The sequence below is a fragment of the Desmodus rotundus genome, chromosome 4 (assembly GCF_022682495.2).
Source record: "Desmodus rotundus isolate HL8 chromosome 4, HLdesRot8A.1, whole genome shotgun sequence".
Taxonomy (NCBI): domain Eukaryota; kingdom Metazoa; phylum Chordata; class Mammalia; order Chiroptera; family Phyllostomidae; genus Desmodus; species Desmodus rotundus.
This window is the reverse complement of record NC_071390.1, coordinates 31,179,030-31,192,044: the sequence shown is the minus strand read 5'-3', so window position 1 is coordinate 31,192,044 and position 13,015 is coordinate 31,179,030. Positions and strand designations below refer to the sequence as shown.

The 13,015-nt window shown below is 36.6% G+C and overlaps 1 protein-coding gene and 1 pseudogene across 1 annotated transcript in view; one reads left to right on the top strand and one right to left on the bottom strand.

Moving 5' to 3' along the window:
- The window catches only part of LIPJ (lipase family member J), a 29,468-nt gene extending 28,252 nt beyond the window's left edge, over positions 1-1,216 (top strand). The window contains exon 10 of the mRNA XM_024563466.3: positions 942-1,216. Coding sequence (XP_024419234.3) covers positions 942-1,175 — 234 coding nt within the window. The 3' untranslated portion in view covers positions 1,176-1,216. The remainder of the gene's footprint in view (positions 1-941) is intronic.
- A 5,403-nt stretch (positions 1,217-6,619) lies between these two features.
- Positions 6,620-12,889, bottom strand: LOC112307355 (ras GTPase-activating protein-binding protein 2 pseudogene; annotated as a pseudogene).
- Positions 12,890-13,015: the final 126 nt, after the last annotated feature.

The window sequence follows — 13,015 nt, the reverse complement described above, 5'->3', positions numbered from 1 at the left end:
TAGAGCCCAGGAGTATAATAAGTCAGTAAGACGGAGCAGTAAAGATCATGTTGCTTCAGATCCTGATTATCACATCCAGTCAAAGTGACTTTTCCAAGTTTTCTTTTTTTTTTGACGTATTTTATTTTTTAATTTTTAAATTTTTTACTGTTGTTCAGTTACAGCTGTCCCCATTCTCCCCCTCATTACTCTCCCCTGCCCTACTACCCTCACCTCCCACATTCAATCTCTCCCCACCATTGCCTTTGTCCATTGGGTCCTTTCATCATCCTGCAAGAGAAAAAAGTATTATATTTTTCACAGCTCTGTGTTGCTTAAATAAGAAATAAAAAGTGTAATATAGTTCTTGACCCTAAAACTATTCTATTGAGGAAGCTAAGATAAATGCATGTAATAATTAGGAAAATGCAGAAGTTGGTAAAAAATAGTATGAGTATAATAACAAAAGTCCTGGGCTATTAAAACCCAAGTCTATTTGTTTCAAAGTTTATGGTTTTCCACCTAACTTTTATTCATTAGCTAAACTCTGTGCCTGATGTGGTTTGCTTGTGTAAAGTTTGAAGTAACATAAACATCAAATTCAATAAAACCAGATTTGACCTTGACTACCAGTATTTATCATTTGTTGATAAACATATTGGCAGCCACAGAAGGTTTTGATGAACACACTTTCATGCTGTGCAAGTAAAACTGAAATGACTTCTGTGGAATGTTTGGATACTCTGAATTAGAACTATCTAGTTTTGATTTGTATCTGATTTATTTCTAAGTAAAAATTGTAATAGCTATTCTTTCATATTCATTGCTTCCCTAGTAGTAATTATTTAAATTCAGGTTATTTTAAAACAGTTTTTTAAATTTCACATCTAAAGAATTAGTAAATAACGCTTTCTAAGTGTTGTTCCCTGTGAAAACACCGATGTCTGCCCATTTATGCTTAGACAACTGCCCCTCTGTACAACGTGACAAGCATGAATGTGTCAACTGCAACGTGGAGCGGTGGCGGCGACTTGCTGGCTGACCCCGAAGACGTTGGCATTTTACTTTCTGAAATCAGAAACCACATTTACCATAAAACTATTTCTTATTACAATCACGTAGACTTTTTGTTTGGATTAGATGCATATCATCAAGTTTATCGTGAAATCATTGATATTATCCAAGGCAATCTATAAAAACCATGGTGCTTGTTTTGAAAGATCTATATAATTTTTAATAAAAGCTGATTATTTTTCCGTACTATGTATGTATTTCCAGTTATTTAAATAAACACTGAAATTTTTCCCTATATGTTTTCATTGCCCTTAGGCCTTCCATTCATTAAATCAGTGGCATTTGTTGTATCAGGGGAAATAACAGATAATAACTAAACCCAAAGAAATCTGTTGTGTTTCTAAATAGAATGTAAATAAGTAAAAAGAAAAACAATAACCTTGAATATTTTTAATTGCAAGAGATAGTTTTTTGAGAAAGATGTGTTTTCTTTAAAGAGATTATTTATTTATGTTTAGAGAGAGTGGAAGGGAGAAAGAAAGAGGTAGAGAAAAGTCAATGTATGAGAGAAACATCGATGGGTTGCCTCTCAGCCCACAACCTGGGCATGTGCTCTGACTGGGAATCAAACCGGCGACCCTTTGGTTCATAGGCCAGTGCTCAGTCCACTCAGCCACACTAGCCAGGGTAAAGATGTGTTTTTTTAAAGAAATATGAGCATATATGATGTGATAAAAATAGATTTAGGAAGAATACTTGCTGACATGAAAGCTAATTTTTCTCTATTCTGAATGAAGAGTAAAACACTTTCTGAGCTAGATATAGGAATTTGTGGGGGGAAGAGAGTAAAGAGGGCCTTGGTGCCAGTATAATGTTGTTGCCCACTGCCGCATTTTAGGCTAAATCCTAGAGGTAGAGAGAGGGCAGAAGCCATAGAGCGGGTGTCCCTCACGTCTTGGGTGTATAGCCTGGGGAGACTGCATTTGCCTGCCCAGCTTAGTGTGTGTTAAAAGTAGTGGTAGGCATATATTTCTGTGTAAATAGATCTGAAGGTGTCTTCACAAAATACATCCTGCAGCTTAGTGCATGAAATATGCAAGAGCCTCTTACACACCGGAAAAGCGCAGACGTGTTCCACAGGGTACTGCAGACGGGAAGATTTGGGAAGAAGGAATACAGTCAGTAATTGCTACATATATTAAAGGAGCCACAGGCTGCGGTAAGACAGTGGGTATCTCCAGCAGATGCAGACCACACTGCAGATTTATGCTCAGGGGAAGCCAAACTTCTCTTCCTTCCAATTCCTAAATAATCTATAATTTCACAGGACTTTTGTAATCCCTGGGGAGAGCAATATGGAAAAGGGGGAATTCTAGAACTGAGTGTGAATTTGCCACATAAAGATTGGGATAAGCAATCTATTATTTACTAAGTGGGAAAATTGAATTTTCTACCTCTGACAAAATGGAGGTTGAAAGCCAAGTCAAGTTCAATAAGTTTTGAAGCTGCAAAATCTGTATTTAACACATGGGGATGGACTTTAAAAATTGTCATACAAAAATAAATGGCATGTGGATAGATACTGAGAAAAAATAAAATACATGGATATATTATATTATAGCCAACAGAAGGCAAACAATAATTTTAAAGGTCATAATTAAGGCTAAAGATAAGTTTGTTTTCGTTTTTTGGTAACCCTAACAAAGGGTTAAAATAGTGGAGCACGGAGAATAAATACATATCTAGTGATCTCTTCAAGAATGTTAATATAGTATGTATTAAAAGTTTTCAAATGATCCTTCAGAAAAGGCTAATGTAATAGGATACTTATTCAGGAGAATTATTCTTTAGACAATAAGTGGAAAGTAAAAACACATATAACATACGAAGTGTTGTCTAAAACTAATAGAATATTAATACTTTTAATCTGTTTGACCTACTCAGCATCAAATGACACAGCCAAAGAAAACTGGTTTTCAGGGTTCTTTTGTGTATCAGATATTGGTCTGGGGTGGCAGTATCTGTCTATAAATTGTTAGAACACTCACAAGTTTTATCCCCAAAGCAGTTTTTCATAATTCTACCCCAAAATCTCCATGTAGAATGTCCACACCTCAGCTCTCTACTTGCCTCCACTGTGGTAGGGACTCACAAATTTGCTTTACCAAGTGGTGGTGACAGAAGAGGAGAAGCAAGGACAAACCTCAGCAGGATTAGGACTGGGACCTGTTGAATCTAAGAGTAAGATCAACACCCTTATCTCCAGACCTGCAGGGTCAATGCAAGACCAACTGACCAGGACAATGGCCGGCATCCAGACTGGTCTTTGTCCAGAAATTTTAAACCACGTCTGTCTTTGTTTCTTCAAAAGAGTCAACAGAGAAGATCTGGTTTCAATAATCTATTTTACTATTGTCTTAAATATTAGAAAAAGTTACTGTCTCTCTCCTAATCTCAGTCTGTGTGTAAAAGGTCGCCAAGCTCGACAGGTATGTCGGACTATTGTCGTGTGGACCCTTATGTTTTACTAATATGCGAGTGGTCTTTCTACTAGAAGCTATGGATTTTAAAGTCAACTCGCTTTCACCAATAATTATAGTATTAGTAAAATACACATTCTCTCCTAGTAAAGTATGCTTTTACAAAGACCTAATGTCACTTGTAAGTGTAATTATTTGTGAAGATTCTTTTCTTTCTGTGTATTCAGTTGCCTACTCCTCCACAGTCCCAAGTGACTGACAGACGTACCCCAGCTACTCTGGACAGGAAAAGGTCTTGCCGGATAACCCTAAGCACGCTAGCAACTTACCCTGTCAAATTCCTAACCGCATTCTACAATCTCTGACTCTACCTTCTACAATCAATTGAATATGATCTGGGGGCATGAAACACTTTGGGGCATTTACTATAAAATCATTGGCATGATAAAAAGAATCTTCCTACTAGATGCAACGCTCTGGGTATCATTGTCATTGGAATTGTTCTCCTTAATGCTATTCATTTATCTTTCATATTTCTGCCATAGTATTCCTTGAGGTTTGCTCAAGAATCAAATGGAAGTAAAGGAGCTACTCACTTAAGAAATGCACAGACTTAAATACACACACGTTTACATGGACCCCAGGTTATGAACATCTGTCCCGTATAAATGTCAGTGCTAACTATTTTGAGTGATAAGGGCTAGCTTAGGTTTCTAGAGGAGTTACAATGACAGTATAATCTCTCCCAAGAGATAAAGAACCTGGAATTTTATGAAGACAATCAAATGGAGTCATTTCATAAGCACCAAGAGTTTTCTCATGAATTTGTGAAATAATGCATTTCTCTTTCACATAGTCCTCTATTTCTTCACAAACCTTTTCACAATGTATGAAAACTTTGGGGGACAAATGTTAAAAGTCCACAGTATGGTTGGTGACCAAGCACCATGTAAACCTGTCCATGTGATGTTTTAATGTTTTATTCATGGCATTTAAGCTGAATGACTCTTCATTCTACTTTCCTACTACACTTAGCATCTGCTGTTGCTTTCAGGGCCAGAGCAGTTTCCATGAGAGGCGTGGCAATATCCTAGGTTGGAAATTTCAGATATATGAAATGGGAAGAAAGAAAGAAAAGAGTAGAGGAAAAATATACTGTAAAAAACTGACAATAAAACACTAATTGAAACGTAGTTTGATAAAGATTTCAAAACTCAGAATTAACTTTCTGGTAAGAACTTCAAGTACTCTACATAGAAAATGTGAAAAGTGTTTTAAACAGGACAAAGAAGAATCCTTAAGTCTCTCAAAATAGAAATTATTATAGATGTGTTTCCCCAAAATATATGCAATAGGGCAAGACTTTTCCTTAAACATGGAAGATCTCCTTCAGAGGAAACAAAGGGACAGATTTAATTTTACTTATTTTGTCCAGTACATGAAAAACAAAACATGTGCATCATTTGCTAGTTTACTAAATAGCAAACAGTTTTCATGATTCAAAACTGGTTTGCTACTGTGTCAAGTGCATATTTGTTTTTACCAAGATAGAATGGAGACGTCTTCCATGCTAACAAGCAGCTTTAATGGTCACACTTACTTACCCCGCTCCTAGCTTGAAACGCCAGACACTGGTTATTTACTGAGTGCCCCAAGCATAAATTATACATCCTTTTACATTCTTGCTGTTTACTGGAACTTGCAATAAAGACAGACAATCCAGCAGCTGCAAAATTTGCTCAAATAAAAGATGTGTCTCTGACTTAAATTCAGAACCACTTGGCTGGTGACATCAGTTCAAGAATTGTGCAAAATTCATGACATTTCTCTTCCCCTAAAATAAAAAATGCAAACGCTTAAGAACTGCTGTTCTTTTCTCTGAAAACTGCAGTGTCCTCACTTCAGGTTTACTCGCCATGAATGGAATCTGACTGCTTTTAAATGTCGCTATTAATGTACATCAAGTTGATCGACTTTTCCAAGCACCTCTCAGGTGATCCGCTTCGAGGTTCACATTCATGCTAAGAGAACAGTCAACAAGAGACTTACTCAGATAACTGCCTCTTTCCCTCTCCCTCCCAAACGCACCAGACTCCATCCCACGGAGAACACAAAGCTGATAACTAAAGAACAAGGAATATAATATACTACTTAGTTTTACTAATTTTAAAGATACTGCAATTTTATACACCTCACTAACTCAACATTTTGCAGCTATTTGGCTTTGCAGCACAGCAATTCATACATTCTACTGTACAAAGTTACCAGCAAAGCTGAAATGATGTACTAATAGAATGATGCATTAATAGAATCATGCTTGTTTCATCACTAGAGAACAAAAATACGGTAAAGACAACTTTCACTGTACACAGATTAGAGACAGGAGAAAGAGGAAGGGGAGTCTGATGAGCAGCCAGCCAGCCCTGTACTGAGGAGGGGCAGGTAGAAAAATCTGAGATATGGAGTCACTAAATCTGGTCTAGTTTTTCAGACCATAGCACTTGAAGTTCTGGACTATACTCGCAGTCTCGTTAAGGTTCATGTACACACATTGCTGGTCAAAGCAAGCAGGTAAAATGCCCTCATCATTTCTCAAACTACTGTCTCCTGGAAAAAAGGATAAAATATTTTTCACCTGTTGCTTCCTACTGCAGATGTCAATGTTAATGTGTTCAGAATACATAGTAGTGCATTTTGATGCCTGCATAACAAGTTTCTGTTGGTTTGTATTTTGGGAGGAACTAAGAAAAAAGGCAAGGTTTTCCTATTGCACTATTTGTGTCTCCAACGTTAATAGGCAGAAATAGTCACACTTAAATGAAATGTGCAGGAAAGGATTTTCTTGACTCAAAGGACCTGAACTCAGTTGGGCATGTCCTTTTAAATAGTTCATTTTGTTGTAAATCATTTAAGATATGGTCATTCCTCAGTCCTTCATTCTCCAAGTCTAGATTTATAAATTAACAATTTGAATCCTGCTTTGAAATTGGGGAAATAATGTCCACTCAAAACCAAAGATGCCTTTCACATCAAAGAAATGATCAAAAAGGCTGTGTCACATTTCTAACCTAAGCCAAAATAGATTAACAGGGATGCAAATACCGTGAAGGATGTACCACCGCCAAGATTTTGCCAACAGTGGGGCTTCAGCGACACTGTCCTGCAAAACGACATTCCATCTGCATGGTTCCTCTTCCAGAGCGAAATTTTTGTGCCATGCCACCTCTTGGAGGAGGTCCTCTTCTATCCATCCAACTACTCCATCATTCCATCGCCCACTATTCCATATGGGCCACGAGGACCTCAATCACTGTGCCTAATATCCCTCCCATCATCACCACCATCTCTCGTTTCTCACTCTTGTGGCTCCATTTTTTTTCTCTCCCACATTTAAATGCACTTCCCCTTGAAACATAATTGTTTTGGCAATTAAGAGTCTCTGAACTGGTTCAGAGTCATCAAAAACCACAAAACCAAAATTTGGAAGCTTTACCGAACACTCTTGCTGTTGATGTGAACTTCCATAATGCTTCCAAAATTCACAAAGAACCCATTCAGTTAATTTTCATCAGTATTATGTGACAAATTACCAAAAACGTTGATGACTGACTGGAAAGCGAATTATTCTGTGGTGGTTGTATTTACTCTGTTCTATTTCTACACTGCCTAGTCTTGGTTCTCTAGGAGGGAAACCAGGCCATTTTCTAGTTCATTGTTCACGCACATGAGGTGACCGAGGCAGAACTACTAGTTCAACTCTCAGCTTTGGTGCTTCCTGAGGCAGAGAAACAGGTTCAGCCATAGTAGAAGTAGACTTCTCTAATTCTTTTAAGTTCTTCTCCCTCACTGCTGGTTGCAGCTCTTCCGTCTTAGTTTCGGAATCTGGGTCAGGTCCAGGTTCATGAGAGTATGCTTCCAAAGGCTCCTCTATGCCATTAGGCAGAGGGTGAACCTCAGAGTATCCACTGTTACTATTTTCTTGTACAGGTTCTGGAGGTGGTTGCCTTTTTCTTGTTCTCTTCATCTGATTCTTCATCAAGTTGTGGTTTAGCTTCACCAAATACTTCTTCCTTATAACAAAGCACATAATTGTGAATGTAAAACTTATTTGGAACATATGCCTCAGGAGCCAAGTTTCGCATAAACTTCCTCTCGGGCTGTCCACCATTAGACAGCAAACTACTCCATCATTCAACGTTGCATGAGCATCCACATGATAGATTTGGGTATGACATTCACTGAAGTTCAGAGACAATACTTCATGGAGTATATCACTTTGTCCATAAACAGCCTCCTGGTGCTTTCCGCTAGCATCTACTCCACCATGAACATAGAAAGAATTCCTGCCATAAAACCTGTGTAAATATCCTGGAGCTTTATTCAGCAAAGTACAATATTGCCTCATGAACTCCTTGTCCTACAAGCAGTCGATCGGGCTTGTCCATAAATATTTCTTTGCTGCACAATGTCAAATGCTCCAAACAACAGCATAGTGGCTACTCACATGAAGATCAGCAGGAGGGTCTCATAAAATTCAATTCAGATTCTTTTTATTGATTACTGCTATTGCACTTGTCCCAATTTTACCTGTTTCCCCCCTCTGCCCAGTACCCCCATTCCCTCCAGCAACCCACCCCCCTTTAGTTCATGTCCATGGGTCAGGCATATAAGTTCTTTGGCTTCTCCATTTCCCATACTATTCTTAACATCCCCCTGTCCATTTTGTATCTACCATTGATGCTTCTAAATCCCTACACCCTTTCTCCCATTCCCCTCCATCTTCCTCCCAGCTGATAACCTTCCAAATGATCTCCATATCTATGATTCTGTTCTTGTTCTGGTTGTTTGCTTAGTTTGCTTTTTTAGATTCAGTTGTTGATTTGTCACTCACTGCCTTCTCCCTCAGACACATGTAGAGCCTTGGAAGCCAGAAGAACTGAGAGCTCATTGCTCCCTCACACCCAGCTACTCCAGGGCACCAGGCACTGTGGTGAGCAACCAGAAACACAGACATCCCTATATGTTTTCAAAGGGCAGGATTGGGTTTTGTGTGTTAACTGGAATATTATTTGCAGGGTTAGAGACCCTAGTTAAAGACAATAATAAAGAATTCTTGCTGATTACACGTATTTTCTGGTGGTTGTCTAACTATCCAGTCTGAATATATTAAGCATTGTATTTATACAAGAGAACATTTTTTATTTTTAAATCTTAGGCCTCTTTATTTGAGCCATACTACATAATAACTTGCATTCTACTTTTGGCTCAATAGTTTTATATGTTTAAGCCATCAAGAATCATTTTTAATGTTTTCTAAGTCATTCTTAATCATCACAACTTCTTTGGCCAATGTTTGTAATTGTTAAAAGTTAAAATTGACAACTCGCCCTGGCTGGTGTGGCTCGGTGGATTGAGCACCGGCCTGCAAGCCAAAAGGTCACTGGTTTGATTCCCAGGCAGGGCACATGCCTGGGTTGCAGGCCAGGTGCCCAATTGTGAGCATGTGGGAGGCAACTGATAGGCATGTCTCTCACACATCGATGTTTCTCTCCCTCTCTTTCTCCTTTCCCTTCTCTCTAAAAATAAATTTAAAAATCTTAAAAAAAAATTAACAACTCAACAGTATGTCAAATGAATGCAGTATTTGATTTTTAGATGTGTCATTTTACATCTTGATGATGTGAGGATATTAAAGACATTATATCAATTTAATCAGTAGATGAGTAATTCTGGCCATTGTTGAAGTTTTTTATATAAGAAGTAATACAAGATTAATGACAATACTAAACATCCAGAGAATCATAACCATATTTCTTAGACCGTGAGTATAATTTCTGCTGAGCAAAATTGATATTTGAGTTATTAGATTCATTTTTTAACCCAGCTGTGCATTTTTAAAGACTTAAATATTTGTTGCATATTGACCTATATAACTGTGTCTACTTGGATTAAGGTTTATTCTTCTGGGGTTTGATGTAGTTTTTCTTTTATTTTTATAGCTACATAAAATTTGTAATTACTAGATGACAAATTTGTTTATTAATTTGGCATTTTGTCATGGATGTCTAATAGGAAAGTGTTGTATCTTTTATTTTCCCTTTTGAGAAACCCTAGATCAGTCCTCTAGTGTCATATGAACTGGCTGTATTGATATGTTATATTGAATAATTTAATTTCACACAAATTGACAGTTATTGAATTAACCTGTAAGCATACTGTTGTTAAACTTCAGAGGCTACTAACACATATCTTCACATTATAAACACCTCAAATTATGTTTGGATTAAATTAATTCTCCCTGAGGATATTACAAGTAGTTCCTCGTAGATGTTAGCCTAAGCTCATTCCAAAGAAACCTTTATAGTGGAGAAGACGTAGTCTTTGGAGACAGACTTCCTAGTGCCAAATATGAGCTCAGTTGCTTTCTACACACATGTTGGGGAAGTCCTCTTTCAGCCTTGGCTTGCTCATCTGTAAAATGAGGAGTATAATGCTACTTACCTCATAGGGTCAGAATGAGAATTTAATGAGATGATACTAATTATAAGTGCATTTACCCAGGGTTTACTAGATGCCTGATATGCTGTTAAGAACTTTACTTTTATTATCTTAATGAATTCTCATAATAACTTCAGGACATGCACTATTACTGGCCCTGTTTTTTACAGAAGAGGAAACCATCTGGGAGAAGGTAACTCGCTCACACATGCAACATGTTGAATGAACACTGCCCAGCACATAGTGAGCACTCTGAAAATACTAGTCACTGTTATTATCTTAGAACTAGTCATCCTGAATTTGAGAACGTTTATTGTGCCCCTGAACATCTTCGAGCACATGCATATAACTGGGTTGCTGGAATGTCGATAACTCAGACTATTGGCCAGATGTCCTCACTTTACAGTAACAAATTACTTAGTGGAGGTGATAGATGTTATAAAACTATGCATTCCTGAAATATTGGAATGAAGCCTTCTGGTTTGAATGTTAAAACACTACTCATTGGTCTTTACATATTAGTTTGTCCTTTCCTAAAATGTGATTGTGAAGACATGGTTGAGTTTTTAAAAATCCATTTTTAGGAGATTCTATTATATCTAATCCTTTGCTAAATGAGAGACCAAACTATTAGGCCAGAGCGTCAGATTTAGGTCTTGAGGGTTCTAGTCTGGTTTTACTGTAAGTCAGGCACTATGCTAAGTACTCTACATGAATTATGACAAACGGTTTTATGCCTCTGTTGAAATATCATTAGCAACAGAGAACTCATCACTTTTCAAAGAATCCTACTTGAATCCGATGATCTGGATCCTACAAGTCTTCACTATATAGAATTAAAATCTTTCCATGTGTGACCTCCAAGTACTGCTCCTAGCATGCAATAGTTTCTTAATAAAATACATTGAATTATTTATTTCTGGCACACTAAACATGAATTGATATAAAACCGCTCCCCACATGACATTCCTTAAAATATTTGAGGACAAATATCCCTTCTCCTTGAAGCTTTCTCCCCAGCTTAATATCTGAATATTCTCAAACTTGTTTGCAATGATAACATATAGGAAGTTTTGATGTTCTGGGTCTAATGTCAAATATTCTTTATGTGCTGAGAAACAAGGGATAATTCCCATCAGAGGAGCAGAACAGTAGAGTGCTGTTAAAATGATCATTTGGAAAAAGAAAGCTTATAAGCTGTAATTTTATTCAAAATGTAAAAGTTGAAAGGATTACTAGTTCAGGTCTACTGAGTTTGAGTGTATGTGAAATCCCTAGTTTTGTCTCAGAAAAAATGCTAACCCGTTGCTCCAAGGACCACATGTTAACAAGCAAGGCTGATAAACTTCAGGTTGGAAAACCCGGTTTAAGCTGGAACTTACTAGGTTTTTATGAGAGATTAGATCTAGTAAGTAAGCTCATCAGTTAAGCTACTTTCAATGCAAAACATTTTATTTGTTTCATAGCAAATACATTTTGTGACTGTCCTTTTGGCTTGTATTGCTTTACAACTACAAAAAAACCCTAACCATTTCAGTGATTTATTTTTACTTTTTAAATTATACATTTTCATTTTCATAAATGATGCTGCATATAGTATACTATATATACTAAGTACATTGAATTCCCTGTCTTGCTGTTATAATCCCTCTAGGATAATTTTTTATGTAAGCACACACAGATCTACCTTACTGCTTTCTTTTAAATAATACGCCTGGCATTCTGTGGTGTAGTTGAAAAATAATTTATGAAATTATGTTCTCTACTGATAGGCTTTGAATTTGTTACCAATCTTTTCTGTTATAAACAATGCTGTAATGAACATGCTAATACATATATGTAGGCACATTTGTAATTACATTTGAGGTTAAAATTCTAAATGTGGATTGGAAGGGACATGTATTTTAAATTTTCATATTTTATAAATTTTCATAAGTATTGCCACATTCCTCTAAAAGATCCTTCAAATATTTATACTCTCATAAACAACATTTAAGTGTCTATTTTATAACTTTTCCATTACTATAATTTATCAGACTTTATTTAATAGGTGAAAACTGTTGCAACATTATAGTTTTAATTTATATTATGTTGATGAAAAATGAAATTGAGAATTTTTGCAAATGGTTTTAAGTCTTAAGCTTTCAAGACATTTTTATTTCTATGAAATGTTTTTACATGTACTATACCAATTTCAAATGCTGTTGGTATTTTCTTTTTTACTGATTTGTAAAAGCTAATTAAATATTGAAGAAATTAAGCTTTGTCATAAGAGTTGCAGATATTTCTTGGAGTTTGACATATGTTTTCTGACTTTTTAAAATAGCTTGCAAAAGCCTGCCAATTCTGATAAAGCAATTATGTGAAAGATTGATCATTGAAACAATAGCACTAAGTCAGTTGACTTGAAATTACCATTAAATTATCTAGGAAGTAGGTTGCTATTTCTTACCTGTATAATATGAGGGGGTTGAATTGAGAAATTGCTATAATCATTTTCAAATCGTGATACTAATTTTCCTTTTAATTGCTAAACACTTCGAAATGCTGTCAACTGAGTATAAGAAGTCACCCCAAAAAGCCCGTGGCAGTCACTAATGGTCTACAAGCAGCAACACTTAGAGAATCTAGTTTTCAATTTCTCACACAGAGCCTTAGGTATAAATATGTCTACTTTTAGAAATTATAACAAGAAATATGTTGTTTATTTTGTCTTTTTTTCTTGCAGCTTTGATGAAATGGCTAAACATGTCCTTCCTTCCACAGTTGACTTCATTGTAAAGAAAACTGGACAGGAGGAGCTACATTATGTTGGTCGTTCCCAGGGCGCCACCACTGGCAGGTAAAAGCGGTTGAAGCAGGTAGTTTAGTTGATGCAGACTTCTTTCTAGGGGTTCTGCAGGCCTGTTGGTCGTCATGCTAATCATTTGCCACTCGCTATATAATGTAATATCAACAATGCAATGATATAGGAACAATTATTATTCCTATTGTATACATGGCGAAAGAAAGCAGGGGGTAAATGCTTTGTGCAAGGTAACACA